Raw genomic sequence first — 26428 nt, 5'->3', positions numbered from 1 at the left:
GCCCCTTTATCTCTTCTCCTCACCCTGCACTGGGCAAGACAAAATAGGAAACTCAGAGCACCTGTGAAGAAACTGTGAGGCAGTGACTATCAAATAATAAGACTTATCCCTCCCTTGAAAATGATTGCTCTTAGAGGAGCAAAGCTACAGCAGACACAAACATTGTAAAAAGATATTTCTGCCTTGTAACCTTCCCCTTTAGATCCACAGGCACTTCCTTACATGTTTTCAGATCCTTTGAAGGCATGAAGTGCCTTTTGCTCTCCTACAAGTGACAAATACATCTGAATGTCTCCTCACATCCATCAGGATATCCTACATCACAGCCAAATCTTTTCCCTGCACTGGAGGCAGTCACACCACCTGTGTTAAAGCACTTCACCATGTTTCTTTAATCAAGTTTACTGGTCCAAACCAGTCCTGATTCATGAGCAGGAGGCTCTGAGCACCACTTCTGGCTGTGCAATCCAATTTTCCTAAGTCCCAGATGGTTTATTTCTCCAGCCTGTGTTCCAGTCAGTGGGAAGAAGTGGGTTTCTGCAGACCAGCCTGAAAGAGCTTAAAATACCCCTTTCCCTTCCTGATCATGAGGGATAATGTGCTGCATATTCACAAAGTTTGGAGCAAGGCTTAGAACATTTCTACAATTTTATAACTATACTCTGCTCTCAAACACATCCTGATTGCTGCAAACTGGCTGAAATAATGACTATCCACCCAATATATATGTCCTGACAGCAGGATTTTTTTGCAACCCTAAATTTCAGCCAGTTACTCTGATCTGAGGAAAGAAGACATTAGGGATAATTAATTTCAAGCTGACACCCCACTCCCAAACACCTCTTTCTTAGGGCCTAAACTCTGAAGTCCAAAGACTGCTTGGGCTTCTAGGAGAGTTTTCCAAATCCCTTTCATTCCTTCAGGCTGCTTCTGCATTCCTGTGCTGCCCTTGGCACTGCCTCCTCCTTAGTGACCCCTTCTCAAAAATCTGATTTTTTTTAAAGATGACAGCCAGCATCCTTAAAGGGTTCCTAAAACCTGTGGGTTTGGTTTGCCTCTTTTTAAATACAAAAAATGGGAAGACCCTTAAAATCTTTAGTCTCATTAAGCCTGTGTTCATTGCACACAAATACACTATTAGTTTCCCACCAGAACTTTTTGGATCTTTGTCTAGGAGGGATGGATAAGAAAGAGAGATACAAACTCCAACATTATTCAGTAAATTAGTTTTAATGCTGACACAGGGAACTTGTGCAATGCTTCCCAGCAAGCAAGCAATCAGGCTACCTGAAAAACAAGTCCACTGCCCTAATTACTGTCCTGTTTTGAGGTCTCCCATATTCAATAAACAAGACACTTTTAACACACACCAATGATTTACAGAAAGAACAAAGGAAGACAAGGGAAACGCAGACAACGTGATTATCAACACAGTATATGCTTATTCTTCTGATAATATTTTTTCCCTTGGTTATCAGTATAGGAAAATAGTTGCCTCAGCAGCTCATAGAACTGAAATATTTATCTTGCTGTTAAGCATATCTGAGAAGGAGACTGATGAGAGTCGTGCCTCCTGTGGCTACACAATGCACGTCACGTGGCAGCCGTCGGGCTCGTCCAGGAACAGGGTGCTGAAGACATCGTTGAAAAAGGTGGGGTGGTATTTGCAGGCTCTGTCACAGTCAGGATTAAAGTTCACCTCCAAGATCTGAGGCTGCATGATTCTCTTCCCTGGGAAGGTGAACACAAACACTCCAGCTTAATGAATATAAACTCTAGAGAGATCCCGAATCACTACCTGTCTTTAATCCAGGGATTACAGAAGATGGCTGGGAAAAGCCATCTCTTATGACCCAAACTGGGTTGGTTTTGTTTCAGTGGGTTTGGCTTTTACTGGAGGGACAGAGGTTTGTTCTACCATCATTACCCAGAGGACAATCATCCAACAGATTCTGCAATCACTGCTAATCCAGTGCCTGATTTAGAATGAGAATTTGCAGCAATTTAACATGATCTCCCTGATACATCTGCCTTGCTTGAAATAGCCTGAAACACCTTCCAGAAAACTCTGCTACTCCTTTCATGGCTCAAGTACACACTTTCCTTTCTTAAACCTCCTGGATATCCAGCAGTCCTGCACCTTTACACTGCAGCCACTCACATTTGTTTGGCTTTTTTTGTGTATGTGTGTGGTGGTTTGTTTGGGTTCTTTTGTTTGGTTTTTCCCCCCTCCCCCGGGTTGTTTTGTGTCCTTTTTCTCCAAACAGAGAACAGGAGCAGCAGGGGCACAAGGGAAGCAAGGAGGCAGCCAAGAACTTGACAGAATAAAGAATTCAACATTCAAATAAATGAGCTTCTCACCATCTCTGCTGGTGTCCCATTTAAGCATCAAGTCAATGGCATATATTGCTCTTGATGAGGGATAATCACAGATGCCAAGAGGTGCAGGTTTAGCTGAAGCAACTTGGAACAATTCAGCAAATGCCTTAAAAATATCTGCCTAACAACAGAAAAAGGTCTCTGAATGAAAAGGGAGGTTCCACAAAAGCAATAAACATGTTTCTAAACTCTTGATTAATACAGTTTTTTAGAGTTTGTGTAAATTACACGAGGCAACAGAGGAAAATCTGCACAGTATTGGCTTCAAAATGTGCATTTAGACCTAATGACAACACAGGGGTAGTCAGGACTGGCTGTGTTATTAAGTCCAACATGGTGTACTCATGAAATAAAATCCTCAGATCATGAAATAAAAGTCTTTAACAACAAAGTGTTTGAGGGCAAATTATGCAAAGCTAAGAAATGGTTCTAAAGTAAAGGTCAGCATGTGATGTCCTTTGTAGAACTGACACAAGTGAAATATGTCTTATGAGATAAAAATGGAAAAGCTGAGTAAAAAAAACCCCAAACATATCCATGAACATTTACATGAGAAAGATGAATTGCTGACTTACTTGTACTGTTGTCCAAGGATATTCAGGATATTGTTTTTCAAACAGAGGAATGAAGTCTTCACAGTGTACCTGAAACAGTTTAGTTGGGAATGACTAAGACAAGAGAATGGAATATCCAATATTTTTTGCCACTCATACAAATGCAGGTGGAGAACTAGGGAATTAGTTCCTGAATACCTTCTTTGTTGCAGTATTTGTTGTTATAAGAGACCACACTAAGGCTTTGACAATGACAAGCTGCCATTTTCTGTAACTCTTTCATTGTCTCTCCCAGTGTGGGTTATATTCAGGATGCAGGTTTGTGTTACCTTATAGAAACACAGATGACTGGGGGGAAGAGGGGAAGGAGTCTAGGAGAATATTTGCCTAAGATTAGGGTACTTTGAAATAGGTTATTTGCTAATAGTCACAAAGCAGGCACTGGAAGATCTTCTAACAACAGAAAGGTGAGGGAGTGTTTTGGGCTGTTTGCTCACCTGTTTTAATGTTACACCAGGAGCATAATTCATGACTGTGAAATGCTTCTCATAGTCATCCAAGTCATCAAGTGAGAATGCCCTGAGGAACAGAACAACTCCTTAAGTTTCCAAGGGGTCAGATTCAAGCCCAAGAGCAGTGAGGGGAAGGTAATTACCTGTTGGAGAAACGCAGCCAGAACACATCATAGCTGTACAGCCTGAGAGGCTTTATGGACCTCAGCAGCACAACGTAACGGATGTCAAACTTCACCATCCCCACGTCCTCCCTGTGGAACAGCACTGGCTCCTCAATGTACTTGCACACTACCTGCAACAAAGCAAGACCACAGAAAACTGAAGTGTCACTGAATCTAATCAGCACAGGAAATCTGAAGGAAATAAATTCCCTTTGTATTTTTCAGACTTCCCTCTCTGAAGCAGCTTTTCCAGCTCTGCCCTTTAAATCCCGTTCAAAACCACGCTCTCTCTAACCTTTGGGCTGCTTTCCCTGTGCCTGATGATGCTGTTAAGGCTGTTGGTGATGTGGGTATCCAGGCTTCTGGCCAAGTTCCATGGTTTGCATATCCAGTGGTTGTCTTCTCCTCTGAGAGAGAGACAGAGAGAGAGCAACACCTGTAAGTATCCACCTCATTCTTCTGTCTGAACATCCACTTGAACAGGTCTATATCCTCTCCTGAAAAAATACTCTCTAAAGCTGTGGGCTGCAGTGCAAGAACTAAGGACTTCCTAGGTGTTAGGAATAAAGGGGAGAACAAGCAACGGTATCTTTCACAGATAATTTTTTTCATTAAGGGCCTAGCATGATCTCACTGGTTATCTCCTTCTTCTGCATCCAACTCCATCAAAGGGGGAAAACAACTCATCAACAGCACAGCACCTCCATGGACATGCACAGGAATCATCCTGCCAGGAGACTGAGGACATTCTGGCAGGGTATTGTGCCATATTCCAAGTTGATTCCCTAATGACACCTCCAAATCAGTGACATCAAATGACACCATAACTCATCTCTTTGGGAAGAAACCACACAATATCTCAACAGCTCACATTACAAGAAAATGAAAGCACAGCACCATCATCTCACTTTCTAGCACCCAGACACCTCCAGGTGCAAAACTCTTTGAGATATCCTTGAGAAAAACTGGCAATATGCTGGTCTTTCCATATGTCCTTTAGGATAGTTAGGACAGGGTGATGTTGTAGATTTAAAACCCTAAAGCTCCACACTGCTTTAAGCTAACACTAAAACTAAATTTTACTTCCATAGCCTTACAGAACCCAAGTACTTTAAACACTTTTCACTCTGGCTTAAGTGCAGGAACAACTGCTACTGTCCCCTGGAAAAAACCCCCCACACTTGTTGCAAACACATTTTAAGCCTTTGTGTATCAGTTAAATATAAGAGGTAAAAGGTCCTGACTAGACAGAAAGCAACGAACTTCAAATCTGTATTCAAACCATGGCAAAGTTCCTGGGTTTCAAAATGTGCTGCTTAAGTACTGCTACATTAAAAAAAAAAATCTAAAAAGCTCACACTTTCCAGGCAAAATTCACTTGGACATAAAAGCAGCAAGAGCCAATTCCTGGCGGTGCAACAGCTGCCAAGCCCAAAATGCGGGTTACTGGTCTTTGAGGAAAGTTGGGATCAAGAAAGCACAAAACTAAGGAAGCAGGAACACGAGTCACCTTCTGTCACGTTGCTGGAAGTAGCTGATGAACTGAGGCAACTCTGTCTGGAGGTTAAAAGTCCGAGGCAACCACCTGGGCCCATCTGGGCCTCCAGCTCGTCGGGCAACGGAGGCCAGGCAGTCCTTGACAGTCAGGAGGTTCTCACACGGGAACTGATTCACCAGCACCTCAGGCCTCTCCTCACTGAGCTTCCTGCAAAACAAACAGTTGTTGGTGAAGGAGGGAGGCCTTTGGGGAAAAAAAAAATATATTCTCAGCAAACAACTCCAACCTGTAATCTTTGAAGTGTGAGAAGTTGTAGAGGATGTCTGCCTGCCCCTCGCTGTCTGTGAACACAAAACGGGGATGGGTCAGGTTGTTGAGGACTTGCTGAATGTCTGTGAAAACCCTGGAATAAAAAAAAAAAAAAAAAGAGGCAAATGAAGGGAAACATCAGTTTGATCTGGGACTGATCAACTTGTGTTTGAACAGAGAAGTTTCAATCTTGACTTTCTGAAAGAATTATGGCTTTCCAATACACGCTCTCTGTGATACACAAAAACATTTTAAATTGAAGTGGGACAGATACAAAACACTGTATCTTGAGACAAATCTCAAAGACAGCTAAGTGGAAACAGATTCAAAAAAATTGTATTTTTGAGACAGAAATCTCCAAGGTAGTTTAGCTCTGACAGCTTCACAAAAGTAACAATTCAGAAGATGATGACCAAGTCCCTGAACAGAGAAGCACTAACAGGAATTCACTATTCTATATGAGAAGTCCATGACCTTGTAAACACCTTCAGTGCTGGAAGGGCTCTAAAAATCAACCTGCTGTCACCCCCATGAAAGAAAGTCATAGGAAATCTTGTCAGGTTAACTCAGTAGCTACAAAAGATTATTTTCCTTTGGTCAGGACTTCCCACACAGAGACATTTCCAAATAACCAAACCTATGAAATGTGTGTGCATTAGGTACATGCAGAAAATACACACAGCTTTGAGGTTTAATATAAATCTCCTCTCAACCCCCACTTAAAACCACACCAAAACCCAACCCAAACCTGATACACACCCCAGTACAGGACCAAGAATGAGGCAAGATGTTGCCTATCTTAGGAAATTCCCCTCTCAAATAAAACCAGTGACTTGGATGCTAAAATAAGCACACAGAAATATGGGTTATGTTGATGATTTTACAGCTAGAAGTGAGGTCACTTAATTCAGAATTCAGCATGTTGACTCAGAAATGAGACTGATATAGAAAAACTGTTCTCATAGTAAGGGAACATTTAAACAGACTAAGCAACCACTAATTTTTTCCACGAGAAACTACTCTATCCTTCCTCCTTTCCAGACCTATTCTTACCCGTTGTACAACTTTCCTCTCCTCCTCCACTACTAACCAACTGGAAGATTAATTCCCCAAACACTTCTCTGGAAAGATGAACTGCAAAAACAGCCCAGTCACAGGGAGGAAATAACTTCTTTAAAAAGAAAAAGAGTGTAAGGTGCTTTGCATAGCTCCATGTGCCAAATATGCACAGAAGGACACACTCAGCACAAGAACTGCTAAAACTGAGAGTTGCTCAGACAATCCCACATGGGTTCCTTACAAACACACCCTACAATACAAGGCACCATCCCACAAAGACACTAATCCCATGCAGTCCTAAGACCCAAACCTGGCTAACAGGTCTTAGGAGCAAAAGGGTCACCAGATCTGTGCACATGGATCTAATTCTGCTTGTTAAATCCACCCAATAAATGGCAGCAGCAACAGTTTTGTTGTTGTTTGTTGTTCTTTTCCTTCTTGTGATTAAGCCAACACACTGCACATATTTTTTTGTGGCAGAGTGCTGGAATCCTTGCATTAAGAACTCCTGCCTTTGCTCCAGGTTGTATGTACAGTATCTGGCTTCCAGCTCACGAAAAAGGGTCAGAAGTTACTTTTCTGAGCAGCTTTCAGAATGACTGTAGTTTGCTACACGTGGTTGGATAAAACTGGTACAATGTTATGTATTCTGAAAAGTGGCTTCTTTCCCCTCCAGGTGCCATCACAGCAAATGTGGTTCATGAACTGAGTTTTCTCTCAGAAATTCTTCCAGCTAGGGTAACAAGGAGGCTGAACCTAAGGTGTTCACCTAACCTAAGCCTGAGATGTTAAAAACAATTAATCAGTGCTGAAAGTCAAACCTGTGGCACACACCTTTACTTTAGTCAAGAAGAGACAGTGGTAAGAAAAATGCTGCTGTACCAAGGGCCTGAGGGCCTTATACAGCACAGAAGGACACTTGGAAAGCCTGGGCAGCATCTGACAAAGCCAATAAATCTTACTCCACATCATTCCCTAAACATCATTTGATCAGTCAGAGGTTTTCGTGTCCGACCCCAACACCCCTTCTGTAAAATACAGAATAAAAAGCCTGCTCTCTTAATCTTGAAGTCTTGCAAAGAAATTCATGTGCCAGAGCACTCAGGATGATGCATTTTAAGACCTTCTTTCTTAAAGAATACAAAAATGCAGCACAAAAGAAACAGGGGTGCTCAACTGTTAAGAGCAGAAATACCACTGTAACAAGCTGACAGAGGTTAAGATTAGATGGAAAATATGGCCATTTCACTCATTCTAAGATTTTAGGTTTCTCCACCCTTTCTGTATGCAATCCTCTGACCATAAAAGGTCCTGGGACAGCCAAATAATTCCAGCTGGAGAATGAAAATTTCCTGGAAACACGATGTAAAATTAATGTATTTTACTGCCAACACCTGTCACTGAGTTCAGTGGTCAGATTCCCTGAGGTGCTTTAGTATTAAGGCATAAATCTGAAATAAAATCAGATCTCTGCACTGAAGAACACAGACTGTAAGGGCAGGCACATGACAACTGCCCAGCAGTTCCTCTGCTGTTACCTAAGGAGCACTACTGTAGGATCTTCTGTGGCATTTTCCTTGACTTTATTTAAATATGTTGGTAAACATTTCTATGTTTACTCTGATAATACACATTTGGACAGGTAAGAAATGCAGCAAATCTCATTTTGGCTTAGACAGATGGCAGAACCTCCACACTGCAATACTGTAGCATCAGCCAACCTATTCTGGACCTTTCATTCCAGTATCAGTGACACCCTGAGCTAATGAATCCAGCTAAACACACCTCCCAAATGAGGTTTTTCCCCTCCTTGTCATGGTTGGGATGCTATAAAGTCTGGGATTTAATAAGATATTCAGCGAAATTGTGCAACTGAGATAAACTATGCTGAGATGTCACTTAATTTCCTCAAAATACTTAAAGCTAAGAAGTTATGAGAATCAACTCCAGCAGCACAGAGCTGACAGGACTGACCAAAGAGATGCCTCATAAAAGCTCTCTGGGCATTTTAAAAAAATGACTGAGGCAGCTGAAGAGAAACACGAAAGAGAAGATCAAGAGAAACAGAGATGATCAAGCCCAACACAAAATGGAAGGACTTTTCATAATAAAGTTGTCTTTGAAGTGTTTAGTTCTTTTATTCACTCTTTTTTCAATGCAGCACAGTTGGATAGAACAATCTCCTTAGGCAGCAGTCACTGTGCTACAACACCTACTTGACCCTGTAATATTGAGAGGAAATCTCTTGTGAGGACATGGACAGGGTGTGGATGGAATTCCTTAGAAGCAGAGCAGGAAGAATTTGCTGTGTTCCCCCCTCCCTCCCTCTCTGTTGTGAATGCCATTCACTTGGAACAGAAGATGCAAAATAAAGAGGTAGCAGTGAAAAATAAATTAGCATTTCCCAACATTCTGTTAGAATGCACCTCCCTTTGACTCCTGTATCTGAAAAAGAGGCAAACACATGATATTAAAAAAAGCAGCTTTGCTTTTTTTCACTCAGTCTTGTAACCAGAGGTTTCAACTAAATAACAGAATCTGGACTATCACTGAGCAAGTTAACAAATGCCTCCCAACAAAAAGTGAGTTTGATTTTCAGTAGTTCTTGTCAGGTAAAGTCGTTCTAGTGAATAACAAAATCAGCTCAGCACAAGAAGCTGGTGTGTGAGTAAACCTACAAAATACATTTTAGTGCACAATGTTTCAAGCAAGAACTCAGACCCCAGAGTCAGACTACAAACTCCCTGGAGCGCAGCTCACAGCACATGCTGAGCAAGGGGATGTTTCTCTGGAATAAAACCAGTCACAAGGCAGCCTGGCCATGCAGCACCACTGCTTCTGCTCACAAAAATCCCTTATCTGTGCCATGTTCTTCCAGCTTCCCTCTGGAATGGTTTCACAGCATACGGTCCACACACATCCAATTTAAAACATCCCAGGTTTGGGTAAGATTCCTGTTTGGCAACCTCATCTGAAGAAGGGGAATAGACTGTTACATTCACACAGCACAGAGCAGCACAAGTACCCTATGGACATACATTCTATAATGCAGAAAAGAAGTCTTTATTATATACCTTAATCATACTTTTTAGTGAAAACACCACTTAGTGTTAAAACATTATGCAACTTTCTTTTCACCCACAAGGTGGCACTTATTTAAAAAAAAAAAAAACACCGAAAAACTGACTATTTTTTAGAAATTCTGTAAGTGATAATTCACCCACTTTGAAGAATAAATCCAACAAGAGCAACTGGTAAGTCAAAAACTCGGGCAAGTGGCTACATGTTATCACACCTTTAACTTCCCTCAAAGCTGGAAAAGGCTGTTCAGCCTGAACACACTGCAATTGCTACACAGGATCTTGGGAAGGAAGCATTTTGTTTGCAGATACGTACTTGAAAACTTTGTCTTTGGCATAAACCGGTGGGTTTATCACTACAGGCAGTTTCTCCTTGTTTTCTGCTAAAATGGCCTAGAAAACACAGAAAAGCACAAAAAGTCAACACCAGGCAGAATGAAAGAGGTCAAACCCCACAATATTCAGCACATATGAACAGCAGCTAAGACCAAACTGAATTTTAAAGCGTGAACATTCAGGTTTGTGAAAGAACTGACTGAAAAAAACAACATCATCTTTGAGGTGAAGCTACAGGCAAAATGTTCTGTGTGAGCCTCCAAATGCTCATCCAAGCATTTTATTAGCAATATCCTGCTGAAGTTCAGCCAGGTGAAATTTTCTCAGACTGTAAATCTTTACAGATAATTTCCTGCAATTTCTTATCTCCATGTAAATATTTAAACACACACATACATATTTATATATATTTAATAAATAAATATATAAAATATGTCTAAATATATAGGCATATATAAATTTATATAACAATTTATATAAAAATTTATATATAGACTTGTAATCATAGAAAATATGCCAGTCCACTTGCATGTCTCATTGGTTTTTTGTCTTTGGTGCACCTGAATTTCATCAGAGCTACATTTTGAGAATTGCATTATGTTGTGTAATAAGCTGCTCAGAAAAACCAAATAAATCAGTACAAGAGCAGAGGCAGAAGGGAACCCTATTAGTAAAAAAGAACAAGAAATAAGGCTTTAAGACCAGGGCTTATCAATATTGTTGAAGGACCCTGAGAAATTTTTGTTTCTTCTAAACATTAAGCAAAATCTCAGATCACAGTAAAAGACAAAGCTCCTGTATTTCCAACAAAATGGAAGACTGACCATTTAGCCATGATGTTTTATTACAGATAACCAAAATTACAGGAGGTTGGAACCCAGTTCTGCTTTATGTAATGGAGCCTGTAGAGAAGAGGACAATTCTCAGAACAGGAACAGAGGATGCATTATTGTCTTTTTTTGCAGCTCAAACCCAGGGAGCTGTTGCAGAACAGCAACTGCTCTAGTCCCAAGAAATAATTCTTCCATCCCAGAACCACTTCATGGGTTTTTGCAATCATTGCCCCAGCAGTACCCACAGTACCATTTAAGTTACAGCCTCTGTGGTCTGTGCTGGAGACCAGAAATAGGTAACAGAACAAAGAACAGTCACAAAAAAATTAAGCCACACTGTTGTTGTAACAACTCTCTCATTATTTTACATAGAGCACTGAAGCTTTCAGAAAAATTAGAATAAGAAATGTAATATCCTTAGCTACAGCAAAGGCCAACAACACAGCCCATTTAACTAATTATTATTTGCACACAGTAGTAAAGCAGTTGCAAAAATTGTGCAGTGATAGCAGCGAACAATTCTGAAGTGGTCAGACTTTCAGAAGCATTTAAAAACATTTTCACCCAACTGTATTGTCCTGCAGAATTGCTGGCTCACATATTAATGCTGCAAACAGATCTGTGAAGTTGTCTGTAGTTTATTTTTGTGCATGCAGCTCTGCTCATGTGGAAATCGGGGAAGTAGAAGTGTCAGGAACACAGGAACTTTCTACCTGTATCACTTCTGGTGCCCAGGGATGTGCTGTGCCCTAAGCTATTCTTCACTGGTCTGTCACCAGTTAAGACTTTGATCTACTGCAAGACATTCTAGAGCAAAAGAAAGCTCTGTTGGTTGGTTCTAGCATCAGTGTTTTGCTCTCATCTCAACAGCTGAGTGGCAGAGACACAGTTAAGGAAAAAAAACCAGGCTACTCTGAGAAGATATTTTAAAGGTGGAGTGGTAAAGGAGGACACTGTACCCATTTGCCACACACAGTTCTTTAACTAGACCTGATCATACCAAAACAGAATTAAAACACAGGCAAAACCCCCCTGCTTTATCTGAGACCCAGAGAACACATGTAAGAAAAACTGTGGGTGCACTGTTCTTGGTTATTTGTTAATGCAAAGTATGTCTCTTCCAAAAATGCAAATCCCAACCAGACCTGGGTTACAAGACTGCCTAACTATTTGGAGTGTATGCCTTTATTTAGTAGAAGCAGGTTAACTTCCATTTCTGACTACATATTGTTAATAACAAGCTGGTACAGCCTTTTCTGCCTCTCCTCTCTCATAAGAAATGGATAACTGGGGTACAGACTCATCTTTAGAAGCTGCACTTTGAATGCTGTCAGTGGCCAGGACAGCATCCTCACAGGCATCAGGTCTCTTCATTTTTCTTAAAAGTGAACCTCATGCAGACTTGGAGATTCCAAACATTAATTTCACATCCTTAAAATATCCAAAATATCCTTTATTAGAAAGGAGAGCTTGAAACAAACCAGGTGAGTACTTTATAACAGTGCCATCCAATTAAAGATGTCTCTGCTCCAACATTTAATGGTTCTAAACCATGACATTAAACAAGTAGCTCAGTAGCCAGCCCAAAAAATGTACAACCACTCCTAAAATAGTAAACCAAATCTTTCTGTAATTCAAGACTCGACCAGCAGTGCTACAGTCATAAATCCAATGCATCAAATATCTACCAGGAAGATGGATACCTCATATGATGTACTTAAAAAAAGCTACACAATACTGCTAGAACTCATTTATGGTGCTTCAGTATTTAAACACTTAAATATTATATGTAAGATGTTTGTCTCGTTGTGCTGTGATTTTTTTTTTTTAATTTAAAGGCTACACTCTGAATCAGTGTTTAGGTTTAAAAAGAAGTGTGATCAGAACTCCTGCAATGTTTTTTCAGACACTGCCTCTTCTTGACAGAGGTCAAATATGATATTGGCTTGTTGAAATGATACCTGGTAATACTCATCTGATGGCTCTGGTGTGAAGCAGCTGACATCCAACACTTCCTCAGGCACCCAGGGTAACAAAACACACTTCCTGATCAATCTATCTGTTTCCCCATGAGCATAATCCCGAGTGACTTCATCTGCAGCAGAACAGGGAGAACCTTTAGGAACTGTCTTCCTCCATGGAAAATCTTTATCATGGCATAGCACAAAAAATGACAGCTGGAGAGTTAATACCACCCCCACTTTTGTTACTTGAATTAGAGGTAATTAAAGAACCACAATAAAAAGGGCATTATTTAGGAGGCTTATCTTCTCCACTCGATGGAGGCATAAGGTGGCCCCCAGTCAAGATTTCAGGAATAAACTGTTGGCCTGGTATTTCCCAGCTTTCAATACTTGACTTTCTGACTCAAAGCTACAACCAGACTTTTAAGGATTTTTTTTTTTTTAAACCCTCAGATGACTGAATTAGCAGTTTCACTACGACAGTGATGCAAGACTGAAGTTCTCTGCCAATAAAACAACAGCAACATTTTTAGACTGGTAAAGGTCCTGATCTCACAAATTATGGAAATACCAGGCAGAGAACTTTTAAATTTGACAGCATTACAAATATGCAGCCACTTTTGTCTTGAAATATTTGTTCTACTGGGAAATGCTCAGTGATTTGTAAGAATATGGCCCAGCTTCTATTGCAAGCATTGAATAAAATAAATAAAACCACACTTACCACCGGTGTCCAGGTCTCTCAAAGGCCAGAGAACAGTGTAAGCAATTTGCTGGGGCATATAAAACAGAGGCGCTGTTGCAAAACTAGGCTGGTCTGAGTGCTGGATGCGTGATCCAAACTCATCCATGATGTACCAGACAGGAACCTTCTCCTCTGCAGTCTGTAAGAGGAAACAGGGTGAGACATCCTGCACACACCAAGTGCAAGAAAAGCACCACAGACAGAAGGATCAGTTTTCATCAAAGTACACCTTCCTGCAACATTTTCAAGGAAAAAATCCTAAATGAAAGAATAAACTTTAAATTGCTTGGTAGAACCTCTGTGGCCCTTTTGCAGAGTCAGAAATGGGGCAGAGAGATTAGATTTGAGATATTCAAGCAGCTCAATGCCAGAGAAGGGAACAGAAGACAAGTTACCTGCAGGCTGAACTAATTACCTTCCAGAAAATCACTTTCCAAGTGGTAGCACAGATAATTCCACCTCACAAGCTATTCATGACAAACTGGGAAACAAAGACACAGGGTAGAAAAACTCAGAGATACTGTTCAGATCTCCTTTTTACTCAAGGAAAAAGAATAAACAGTCACAACGAATTCCTTTCTCAGGGAATTTTCGGGCCTGATTCTATTGTGAGCTAAGCTCAAGATTAACTGATAAAAAGAGAACAACCTCAAGTCCCTGAGCTAAGAGGTGCAGGTTGATCATGTTCCCACTGCACAGGGCTCAGCCCAAAGAATTCACCTTTCTCCTCTTTAATCCTAAAGACTCAAACTAGCCTTGCAGCTACATTGCAAACCCTGCAATACGTGTTGTAGCTGAACCCTGGAAGATGTATTCCCTCAGAAATGGCAGGTTGCACTTGAAGTGATTGAAGGTTCAGGACATGCTGGTACAGAGCTGAAGAACGTGGGGCAGAGTGACCAAACCTGGTGTCTTATCATCTAAAAGTAGCAGCCCTTGGAGTATTATGCCTACAAACACTCAGGCTCCATCTTGAAGGTAGCTGGCTCTCACCTGAGGGTAAGCAAACATTTACATGGCATGAACAAACTAGGAAGGTAAGTTATTTGACAGTGTACACACAGCCCTGGTGTGTAAAGCACTCTATGCAGGTGAGCAGAACTGCAAACACAGCTAAAACACACACTTCTGTGTAAGACAAGTTGATTCTATGAGAGGTTCTTCCCTCCACTATGAAAAAGTTTGAGTAGAAAAAAAAAAAGACATAACATACAAGCACACTTCTTTTGCAGGAGACTTTTCTCCTCTCTATAAAAATCGCCTCAAATTTCTCATCAGAAAGCTGGTTTTAGCTCTGCTGTAGCTCTACGTAGCTCCCCTTCCAAACAGAAGTTTATTCTGAAATGCCTGTAAGGACTTTTGCTAATTGAATACATTTCTCTGTCAACATCCACCTCCTGGAATGCCTTCACCCCAAAATGTTTAGCATCCCAACTAGGCTTTTTTTTTTTTTCTATCTGGAGGCTCACCCCTTGAGAGAGCTGGTAGGTCTGGTTGTATTTCCACATCTCCTGCAGCACTTGCTCGATGCTGCCCTCGTCTGGGATCTCGCCGTGGAAGTCGATTCCCATGAGATTGGCCATCCTGTGCAGCAGCCCGGGCACGTGGAGCAGCTGCTGCCGGGCGTGTTCCACACGGTATGTCCAGGCGTGGTCGATCAGGAAAACGCTTAAAGGCAATTTCGGTGGCGTTACACCGCTGTGTTTTCACACGTCTGCAGCCAAACGTGCTGTGAATTTCCCTGCAGACGGTTTGATAACTAAACCTCCTCTTACTCACCCAGTCACTCCCAGAGTACACACTGTGGTTTTACAGCTTAGTAAACTTTCCAGCAGTAACTTTACACTCTTTGTTTTGTTCTGGAAAGCTTGTTGTGCATTAGTATTTCAATGAAAATGAGGAGCAAACAGAGAGTAGAGCACTCAGTTTGTAAGCCTAGTTCTTTCTTCCCTTTTAATCACTATTAACTCCACTGCATCAACCTGATATTCTTGCCTGAAGAAGGAAAACAAGACATTATTTTGCAAAATTATTCCAAGATCTTGTCAGCCATGAGCTCTGTGACATCTACTGTCTTCTGCAAAACTAGGCAGAGAAGTCTGATCACCAAAAGCCTGTATATGCTGTTAAAAGAAAATGACTAAGTTTTAAGTGTTGATTTTTTCAATTTGGTTTGGTTTTTAACTTGGGTGGGGTGTGTCACCAAGTTATTTTTAGGAAAAAATGCACTGTTCAAAAGAATTACAATCTAACCCAAAATAAAATCATACACATCTGGCACAGCTTCCCTTGACAAGTTTAACACTGATTTAGGCTGCATGATTCTGAGGAAAATCCACACAGTTATTCAATATTTTGGTTATATCATCATACTGCACCACCTCAGAGAAAACTCTGAATTCTACTTGCTAACAAAAACCCCAAACCAAACCAAAGAAACCCCCACAACAAAACCACCCCTGTTTCAGAAAGTTAAAAACATGTCAGCTGTCAGGTAGGGCGAGTACCCTCGGACAATTACTGCATCCCAGATTCCACACACAGATGAAACCTCAATTCATTTTAAAATTAAAGGCTCCAGAGAAAGGCCAAGCTCTTTGGAAATGTGAGCAAACAGGCATGTTGCTGTTCTGCTCCTTCATCCACACACACCTGACAGGTGCAAGGAAGCCCAGGATCATCACAGGAGGTAGTTCTGAACTTCACCATTTGTGTGCATTCTCGTATTTAGAAAGGAGATGACTTAGTTTAAAGCAGGGATATTACTCTGAAGCTGCTTAGTGCCTCCTTAGCCTGGGATTTGGGAAGATCACAAGCACTCCTTCAGTGGGTTTTTTCCATGGGCACAGTCTTGCAGATACAAAGTTCTGGTTTATTTCTGCAGAATTCATTTCAAGGTTGCCTTTCCCCTGTTTTCTCCCTCAGTTCACTAAAACCAATTTCTAAGCATCTTCCTGCATGATTTAGAAAGGAACAGTGTTAAGATACCTGCACTCCTTGTACCCTTTGCAAGGTGAATGCACCTTTCCTCAAACACACAGCTGTGTCTTAGAGCAGGAAAAGAGGATTTCTGAAAAGGGTCAAACAAGTTTCAAGGCAAACTATCACTATAATTTTAGGGTTTCACACAACTCAAAGACTGAACACTAAATTCACTACTCACCTATTGGGATTTGAGGCTTGAAGCCCATTCTCATTTGTTACAATAACTTTGAAACAAGGTCCATTTCCAGGATTTGGCTTCTTTTTTAATTGTTCTTCCATTTCTTCATCACCTTCTTCCTCATCATCCACCTCTTCCACTTGCATTATCCCAAAGTAGTCACCAGCATCAAACACCTGAGATGGAAAGTGCACAAAATATCAAGCAATTGGTTAAGGCAGTGCCCTGATATGCACAGTGCAACACTTGTAGACATTTTTTGCCTGCAATCTGATAAAAATTGGCATTTTTACCTTAACAGTATTTATTATTTCACAGTTTAATAGAACTGTTTATTTGGGAAGTTTCTTTGTTAACATTGGCAGGAAGCTTTGTTGGTTTCTTTCCTACCAACAGGTCTATTAATGATTGTCTATTAGTTTAATGCCTCGTTAAGAACGTCTGAGGCTGAAAACAGAATAACTTGGCTCAACCTTTGCTAAAATCAACAATTTAAGACCTGCAAAACCAGGTGCTACCCAGGCCCCACAACCAAGCTAAAGTACACTGAGGTACCTGAAGAAAAAGAGCTTTTACCAACCGAGTTCTGAACCAGAAAAAAGAATCACAGAATGGTTTGGTTTATAAGGGACCTTAAAAGATCATCCCAGTTCCAGCCCTGCTGCCACAGGCAGGGACAACTTCCACATGCTAAAAATGGCTAAACAGCTTCTTAGCTAAATGCTAAGAACATGCTAACAAAATGTTGGCTAACATAAGCACATGTATTTTTCTTAGGGTAAAGAAAATTACTTTGCAAGCAAACTCATTAGAGATTAGAAATACACCTGTTAAAAAACCCCCGACCAAATAAAAATCAGAAACTGTCTCAGCATCTTCCACTTCAGCAGGTGTCAAAATAGTCAGCAGCTCTAATTTATTCCTAGTTTTCCAGTTTTGCTGGAAGAGGATAACATTACTCAGTGGTAAGCAGTATCACAGCCTCTGGTGTTGTAAGAGCAGCCACCAACGATTAAGTCTCTGCACAGCTGCCTGGAAAATTCATAGTAACTGCAGGCAGGTCCCAGCAAAGGGAAGAGCAGCCTTCAGGGGTGCTCACACCTCCTTTCCATCAGGTTGGCTCCCAGCTGGATCAGCTCCCAGGTCTGGTTCACCACACAAGTGCTAATCCCAGCCCATGGCAGCCAAAAAAGATCTGCCAGGGCACACACGTTCCACCCTTCCCTGAAGTGACACTTCACTGCTCCTGCCACTGGATCGAGAGCCGTCCTCAACGAGCTCATTAGCCAGGAGAAGGAACTGCAGCCAAGTCATTAGAAGATTAAAACTGCAAGTGTGAATCACTGGAGCACTTGACAGGTGCTGCTTACTACACTTTTGTCTAGGCTTTATTCTACATCTTTTGTCTGGAGAGTTTGTAAGGCAGGAGGTGTAAGACACGAGGAGAGCGACTGACTCAGGTTTAGCCTTCACTCCCAACAGGCTCCACCTGCTCAGCAAACACCCCTGGATAAATGTTAATATAATGTTCTTTTGCAACACTCAGGGAAGCTGTTGGTTTTATATTTTATTAAGTATCATCTCTAGACTTAAAAAACGAAGGGATTCCAAATCCCCTAAGCCAAAGTTTTGATCTCTCCCTCCAACAAAGCATCCGATGCATGAAACTGCAGCAGCTGCATTTAGCACAAAAATACCCACTTTTAATAACTCCACAGAATTATGCTTAATGAAAAACATCTCTTAGAGAATTTATAACCTTGTGGAAGTGAATTAGATGTATTTCTAATCTGCACCAAATCACATTTCTTGGAGCAGCAGCTCAGGACCACCTTAATCAGTGGCTTTTTTGCGAGGGTTTTGTTGTTCTTTAAACTCACAATGGATGATGCAAACACTGATGGCCTTGTGGCAGAAGCACCTCGTTGTCAATGTGGACACACAGCACTGCTGTCCTCTCCTCCCTCCCTTTGAGGTAATCTGTCACACTGAGCCTGTTAACACAGCAGCTGCATTAAGGGAATCTTAATTAAGCTGCTTAAGCAAAAACCAGCTGGATAAGATCACGTCACCAATTTGAAAAACACAACCTTTGGCTCGAAGCAGAACAGGGAGAGCTCCCTTCAAGGGCTCCCCCAGAGTAACTGATAATGTCCAGAAGAGAACAAAAGGGTACCAACAACACATTTTGGTGGCACAACTACTTGCAAGCAAAACGTGTCTGGGCAAAACCCCCTCCCTCTTCCTCTTCAGGTGCAGTTCCAACCAAACAAACCCAACGAAGCAGAGAACTTGATAACAAAGCAGGCACATGCCATGACAATTACTACTGCAAACTGCTTGAAAGGGCACAGGTAGACTCTGAGCAACAGCCTGCCCTCCCCTGCTCTGCAAAGTAAAGCCTAGTAGTATTATCATGCTGCATTCCTGCTAGTAATTAATTAAAAGCCTCCATTTCTAACTAGGATGAAATTCTAAGCAATCCTTTGCCACCAGCATCTCAGGGCTATAAAAATCTAGCTGCAATACACAGAAGCCTGCAAAATAACTCAGCATATGGCTGGAATAAGAAAAAAAAAAGAGAGATTATGAATAAAATTGGATGCAGGCACTACGTTCTCCAGGCTTATACAAGGTTTATCCATAAGTAACATAAGAAACAACCACCGTAACAGAAATACAGTTTTAGTGTTTACAAAAAATGATTACACATGCATCTGTTTTGTTTCTGAAGTTTCTGCCAGAAACACAGCAAAGTTTTCCTCCCAGCAGATGATGAATGCTAAATGCAAAATGGATAAGCAAAGGCAGGTTTACCAATCTAGCAGATACACTGTGTTTTGAATGAGCAATCCAATATATAATCCAAACACAAAATGCTCTCAGAAAGAAAGCTGCTCCAGCAGATCTCAAGGTAAATTAAAAAAAAAACCAAACAAACCCTTCATTTTTCACAGGTTTTAAGGCTTCAGTGTACACAAAGGAGGGAGGGTGCTTTCGTTCCATGTTGAAGTACATATGTGTTGGAAAACAGTTGCTTGGGCTGGGTTCTAGAGGAACTGATGCAAGAGATATTTTTATCTCTATTATGGATGCAAATTTTTCAAGTGCTATGCTAGAAAGTTTTAATCTTTGCAACAGGTTAGGACAAATGAAAAATTCCTCCCACCTCCACACATGAAAACAAGAAAACTCATCCCCATGCTCCACATTGCACTGTTTCCCCCCCCCCCAGTTATTCTTTATTACCCAGGCTTCCAAAACATTTTCATCCTGTCCCCTCACCTCCTTTGCTTTTTTTACTGCTCTCCTCCAGGCACTCCTCGTGGTTCAGTTCTAAGTGAGGTACTGCAGCTCTGTCCCTACCTCCTCAAGAGGTCATCCCAGTCCACAGCACTTCTAACAGGAATTTTTCCTGGACATCCCAATCTCCTCAACATCCTTTTGCCCTTCTTCTTTGACAAACCCTAGAAGCTACAACAGTGGAGACAAGCACCCTCAGCAGACTAATTCACCTTCCCAAGCTCACTGGAGTCATTAAATCTCTTTCTCCACACATGCTGGAACACTTAGTATGGAAGAACATGCTCAGCCACCACTGCAAGCAAAATGAAACAGAAGCAGCAGCTGCTGCCTTAGGGCACATACTTTCTTCATTCTGCCTTTTGTCATCCTGCCTCTGTAAAAAGATCAGGACCATGGGTCTCCTCTCACTCCACTGTCTTACCTTCTAAATGTTGGTAGCTCCTTTCCTACAAACACTCATATCATGACTTGCTATGCTTCTCTCCTGACCCTACTTTAAAGTTGAGATGGGGAAAAGAAGCGCTCAAGTGATTAAAAATTAACTTGTATACAGATGTTAAGCCACAGTCCCCTCTCCTTCCCTGCTGTCCTACCCTACCTGTTTAAACTTCTCATCCCACCTCACTTGTTTCCTCACTGCTCATCGTGCCCTCCAGCAAACCACCACGAGTTCCCTTCCCTGCCCATCAGATCTCTTTCTCTCCCCAGGACTAAAAGTTCACCTCTTTTATCTTTCCTTCTCCAGGTTGACTCCTCCAGACTCCCTCGAGCGCTCTCAAGTCTCCAGACAACTAGTTTCGAGTTGCACCTCTTTCCTGCCTCAGTTCCTTGTTCCTTTACCTCCACAAATCCAAGACAGCTTTCCTCCTCACTGAGGCTGGGTTGGGTATGTGCAAACCAAAAAAAAAAACCACTTCAAAATTTAACTCGTGTCCTTACAAGCTCTTTATTTTAAATGACTCCTCGACTTTGTTTCTCTTCCCTTTCTCACCACAGAGCTCCAGGGAGCAAGCAGGTGGTTGCTACAAAGGTGAAAAGGGATACTCCGTCCTGGAGCTGCGCCTGTGCCATCACATTCCCTTTAGTTCAGGGCCAGGTGTCAGCTCCTGCTGAAACACAACCAGCTCGGCCAAGGGGATGGGCTGTGTGATGCCTGGGCAGGGCTACAACAGGGGAACTCAAGACTAAGACAGGGCAGCATCCCCAAATTTATGCCACCGCATCTACGAATGGCAATTTTACGAAGGTTTACAAAATTCAGCCTGACAAAAAGTCAGCACCACCTCTCTGAGATGCTTTACAAAGCAGCCCTTGAATTGTTATTGCCAGAACGTTCTCACGCCAGCATCCCTGTTCTCTGAGAGAGGTGAGGACCTTTTAACTGGATCGGGAATTAATGTACAAACTGAAAACACTCCTGGAAGACATCCTGAGACAAGTCACTTGTGCGTACAGGAGACCAGATCTGCACAAATGACTGAGGGCAGGGCAGACCTGCGTGCAAGCGAAGTGGAAAAAAAAAAAACCAACAAATAAAAACAAACATCTGGCAAAAGCCAACCCAAACCGTAAGGGATTAACATATAGCAACATTAATACTACTACTGCTGCTGCTTTTTTAAATTCCTCTTGGGCAAGAAGGGCTTAAGGCTTTAGGACACTGCCATGGGTTTGGCTGCGACAGAGCTGATTTTCAGTCTTAGCAGCTGCGTTTTTTCGGATTCATCGGCTCCCTCCAGCATTCATCGGCTCCCTCCAGCATTCATCGGCTCCCTCCAGCATTCATCAGCTCTCTCCAAAGGCTTCGGGCGAAACCAGACGCGCTCCGCACCCCCCGAGCCGCGATGCCGGCACCGCATCCCAGCCCACCCTCCCCTGCCGAGGGACACCCCGGGCTCGCTTCTCCTCCTCCTCCTCGGCATGAAAGGGGGGACGGGCTCACCCACCTCTCCCCGCAGCTTTCGGCTCAGGCTCTCCCAGTACCTCGCCGGGACCCCCGAGGCTCGGAGCGCGGCCCCGTGAAGGGCCACGAAGGCCGCAGGGTCCCCCTCGCCGTCCCCCGACATGGCCGGGCCTGGCCCCGCCGCTCCCGCTGCCGACCGGAACACGCCGGGAGGAGGCGGCTCCAGCCCTGAGGAGGGCGGGGAGGAGGGAGGCACCGGCGGGCGCCCCACACCCGCCTCGGTGGCCGAACCCCCCCGTCCGGGGGGGTTCGGCCACCGAGGCGGGTGTGGGGTGCCCGCAGCCACGTCCGACAACATCCCCCAAGGAGAAGGGGGCTGAGGGGGCTCCGGCCTGCTGAGCGCCTGTGGGCTCTGCCTCCGCCTCGCTCTAATAAAATCACAGAAGCTTCAGTAAAATCGCGGCGTTTATTGCGTTTATTTTCCCGACCAAGGGGGCTTTTCCCAGGGTGGGGTGCGATGCCTGGCAAGGGGGGGGGGGGCTGGCACGGCCCCCACAGCCGGTGGGAATTCGCTCTCTTGAGGGCTGCGAGCGCTGAGGAAAAAACTCGACAGCACGCAGTCATTTTTTTTAAATTAAAAACGCCTTTTTATTATTATTTCGAACTCCGACAAGCAAATTTTAACGCGTAGGCCTCTCCTAAGCGTCTCAGTATAAGAGGGAGATGCGCTTTTCGCAAGCAGGGAGCTGCCTTCCCAGTGCTGTTCAAAAGAGATTTTCTTCCCTTCCTGCCAGGATTTTGTGGGGAATAGCCCAAACCAGTTTCACCCGAGGCTCTCTAAACATCACTCGTAGCTTTGGTCTCAGATCGGGTATGGTTATAAAGCTACAAGAGCGGGTGTCCGACACTCGGTGGCTGCTCCGAGGGCTTTGCTGTGCCTGCTACAGACGGAGTAGAAAGAGATTAAAAGCGGTGCCTACGTGCTTGTAACTAAACATCAGCCTTTAGCAGCTCAATCTTCAGGTTGGATATCTGAATAGTAAACGCAGGCAAATCTTCCTCTTCGCCTGGGACCGTGTCTGCCTCCCCACGTGCTGCGTTCCCACATTTCCTCGGCATAAAGGCTCCGCTCGGATGTCGCTGAGGGGACCTCCCTGATTAAAACAGCAGAAGATCAAAAAAATAGTTGTATTTCCAGTGTTCCTTGACTGGGTTCCTGCCCTGCTACCCTGAGTTTGAGCATGTTTTTTTTGCTGTTATTTTGCCTTGGTGAAAGAGGATGGCTGTGGTGTTGATCTTGCCCTTGTAAAATGTGGAGATTAGATCACTTACTAGTCCTTGCTTACTGAAAAGGCCACCTTTCCCTCATTTCTCTTTGCCATAGACTCACTACCTGACTACCTACCCAACACGATACATTTCTACACTGTATTGAGTATATCAATCTACATGACCTGTTTTTTTAGCATAGATTTTGTTCCCTACAAAGAGTCATCTCAAGTTGGGAGTGTTTACTACTCCTCATTTGAGCTGGTTGTTTGTTTCGTTTGTTTTACTTCTCTTTTGTTTGTTTGTTTGTTTTTGACAGACGGCTATAAAAATAAGAAAGTTCCCAGAAAATACATAATAATGTTATAGTTAAGTAAAATTTTTTTAGCCTTTGAAAAAAAAAAGTCAATCTTTTTTCCTCAAACGAACCAAGTATGAAAAGTGGAGTGTATTTTCATTCCTTTGTTCAGTAAAGCCACAGTGATGATGTCCTGTCCTGCTCTATTCACTTAATTCTTGCTCATGCCATAGCCCAGAAATACCACTGTGAGCCTCTCAGGAAAGCAGGTGGATAATCTTCCTAAAGAAAAAGTCACCACAGTATTTTATTCTGATTGTTTCCTTAGCAAGAGTGGCTCATTTACAGTGCCTGGACAATGCAGTCCTTACTGAGGCAAAGTGCTTGTTAAATGTAATGGGTTACTTTACATAGGTATTTGCAGAGAATGCAAAAAGGTCTCAGCAAGGCTGAGCTTAGTAGCACTAGCCCAGTCTAAAATAAGAGGATTTGGCCTTCTGGCACTATCTGTAGGGGGCCAGTCCATGCAGCTGTTGAGCCTCTGGCCACAGCAGTCCCAATGACTTATCCACCAACCCCCCACTTAGTTCCTGCCCTGGAGCAGAAATTTATCACGAGCTGGCACATGTGAAGTAGCATTTGCCCCCAACGAACACAACTGGGGTTGTACAGAGTTCTGTGAGTCTGGCAGTTTGTGGCTTTATTCCAAGTGTTTATGGCTGTCTGATCCCAAAAGATCCGATGTGCGTTGCCCACTTCATTTTCCTGTTGTTTCACGTTAGAACCTTCCTCTCTGGCAACAAGAGATGCAAGGGACAGAAGACACCCTAAGATAATAGTGAAAAGGAGATGCAGGGACATACTTTTGGTGCATTTGACACTAAATGCCGTAATATGTTATAAAAGAAACTATTTGCTTTCAAATAAACAGCTTTCTCAATGGTAAAACTAGGACTTCAAAGCATGGAAAGCTGAGATAGGGGCTTAGATAAGAGGAACATCATTTTCTGTAAATACTTTATCATAGCTTAAAACCTCAGAGATGCTGCTATAAGAAGGCAGAACATACTCTTCTGCATCAAAATAGCAGTTACTGTGTATAGCTTTTGCTTGCCTGCTTTTGTGGACAGGTATATTTTTGGGAAGGTCCTGCAAGAATCCCCCAAACACCGCTGACTGTTTTGCACTCACCTGGCAAGGAAGCTGTGCAGAGGCAGTGAGTGTGGAGTTTGGAAGGAGCCCTGGAGAAAAAGAGCCCTGGAGAACAGGTGGATGAATGATCTTAGCAGGCTGCACTTAACCTCCTGCCTAAAAGTCTGGCAAGAGATCAGTGTCTTAAGAATAATAAACAAACAGTCTGGTATAAACAATATTTTCACTGATTGTTTTCCCCAAGAAACATATTTACTGCAGTAAATGTATTTGCTGCAGGTTTTCCACAAGCTGTTTGGGTACCTTAGGAAAGGCAGATCCCTGTTCTTCCCTTTCCTGTGCCTTTAGGCATACACAGCATGTCATCAGATATATTACTTTTATAAAACTCTGTCCAACCTGAACTTCCCTTGGGTTTCAATATTTCCCAGAATAATCTTTTCCATGATTTTACCAGGCTGAGTGAGACTGACAGGCCTGTGGTTTCCAGGGTCCTCCTCATTCTTTCACCAGCTTCCAGTCAGCTGGGACCTCTCCAGAATCCCATCGAAGATTTTGTCCTTGAACACAGATACTTTTCTACCAGAAATCAATTTGATTTCCAATGATTTTCAGGAACCTTTTCTTGTTGCACATTTAAAGCTCTGAAGCTGTAGGGACAGCTGCATGCCATCTCACATGGTCCCATAAAAATGATGTTACATCTTCTTGGAATGAGATAACTGCCCATATTACCTAAATGGATTCCTACCAGCTGAAAAAAGGCAATAATTGATGTTTTGCCACCAGTCTCCTTATGCCTTTCAAACCTGGCAGAGACACCAAAAGTCCTCAGTCACAGTGTCAGCATTTATATAATTTACAACATACATAAAATCAGCAGAGCACAGTGTCACGTAACAAATGCTTTCTCTTAACCAGCTAAATGAGGATATGCAGTGGGATGCTGGGACACGAGACCTCCTGCCTGTCCTACTGCCGGTGGCTGCTGCAGTGTTAGTAACGCTCCACAGGCTGTGCTCATCTCCTAACAAGCGCTCACTGCTGAGTGGCAAACCCCTACCAGGTGTTGTCAAACCTCCACCAGGTGTTACCAACTGGATCAATGACAGCTCTGCTTTGTGTCTGCCTCAGCGTGCTGTGTAACCTCAGTGACAACTTGCACCGCAGAAGGTGATTAAAATCACACCTGACCGAGCTACTGAGGTCACTGGGTCTGTTTTCCGTCAGTCTGTCACCTGTTTTCATCACTACCAGCAATACTTGGGCCACTGATTGTACAAATTCTACTTGCTTTGTAATCTCAGACTGCCCAAGGGTACAACCATAGTAAAATTCAGCAGCAAATACACTTTTTCTACAGGAGAGCTGGAGGGGGAACTCACACTTTTCATCTCTTCAAATCACTGTTCTGGGTGCAAGGGTAGTTTCCTCTCATTCTAGTCCTCAGTAGGACAAGCAGCAGCTGTGTTTGGAGACACAGGTCTCCTTGGCAGCTTGTGGTGGGAACAGCCCATCAGGCCACCAGTGGAAGAGAATTTCCTTCCTCTTTTTTTGAGACTGCTTCTCAATAGAGGCATGTGGGAAAGGGCATCTGCATGGTAACATCAGAGTTAAAGAAACAGTTAAAGGTCTTGGAGGGATGTTGGTGATGTGGTGCTTCGCTGTGGCCAGGATTTCTTCTTGCTCTGAAAAACTCTCCTTGAAGCCTGTTTGGAAGGAAATTAATTCAGTGGCCCAGCACCCACAAACTCCAGCTGTTTGATGAGAAAGAAAAGGCTCTCTGTTGCTTAGGGATGAAAACTAGACCAAGATACGTAAATGCTATCAAAAAAGGGAAGTTCTTTTCTGATTCTTGTCCACATTACACTTGTCCATGTACACAAATAAACAGCAGGCAGGGG

General features: G+C 42.8%; 1 protein-coding gene across 2 annotated transcripts; it reads right to left on the bottom strand.

The window, feature by feature from the left end:
• Positions 1–1211: 1211 nt before the first annotated feature.
• On the bottom strand, positions 1212–22178 carry TTLL12 (tubulin tyrosine ligase like 12). 2 transcript variants are annotated; one of them, XM_064654122.1, is made up of 14 exons: positions 21849–22178; positions 16597–16772; positions 14903–15101; positions 13413–13572; positions 12686–12819; positions 9872–9948; positions 5394–5510; positions 5120–5314; positions 3905–4016; positions 3589–3740; positions 3431–3512; positions 2955–3023; positions 2362–2500; positions 1212–1731 (listed from the first exon to the last, which is right to left on the bottom strand). In XM_064654122.1, the coding sequence occupies exons 1-14, from the start codon at positions 22161–22163 to the stop codon at positions 1580–1582; spliced, it is 2079 nt and encodes a 692-aa protein (XP_064510192.1). In that variant the 5' UTR covers positions 22164–22178; the 3' UTR covers positions 1212–1579. The 2 variants fall into 2 exon arrangements, with proteins under 2 accessions (XP_064510192.1, XP_064510193.1); XM_064654123.1 differs by lacking the exon at positions 21849–22178 and adding an exon at positions 20625–20732.
• Positions 22179–26428: the final 4250 nt, after the last annotated feature.

This window comes from Pseudopipra pipra, chromosome 5 (assembly GCF_036250125.1).
Source record: "Pseudopipra pipra isolate bDixPip1 chromosome 5, bDixPip1.hap1, whole genome shotgun sequence".
Taxonomy (NCBI): Eukaryota; Metazoa; Chordata; class Aves; order Passeriformes; family Pipridae; genus Pseudopipra; species Pseudopipra pipra.
The sequence above is the reverse complement of the archived record's forward strand: the minus strand, read 5'-3'. Positions and strand labels throughout refer to the sequence as shown.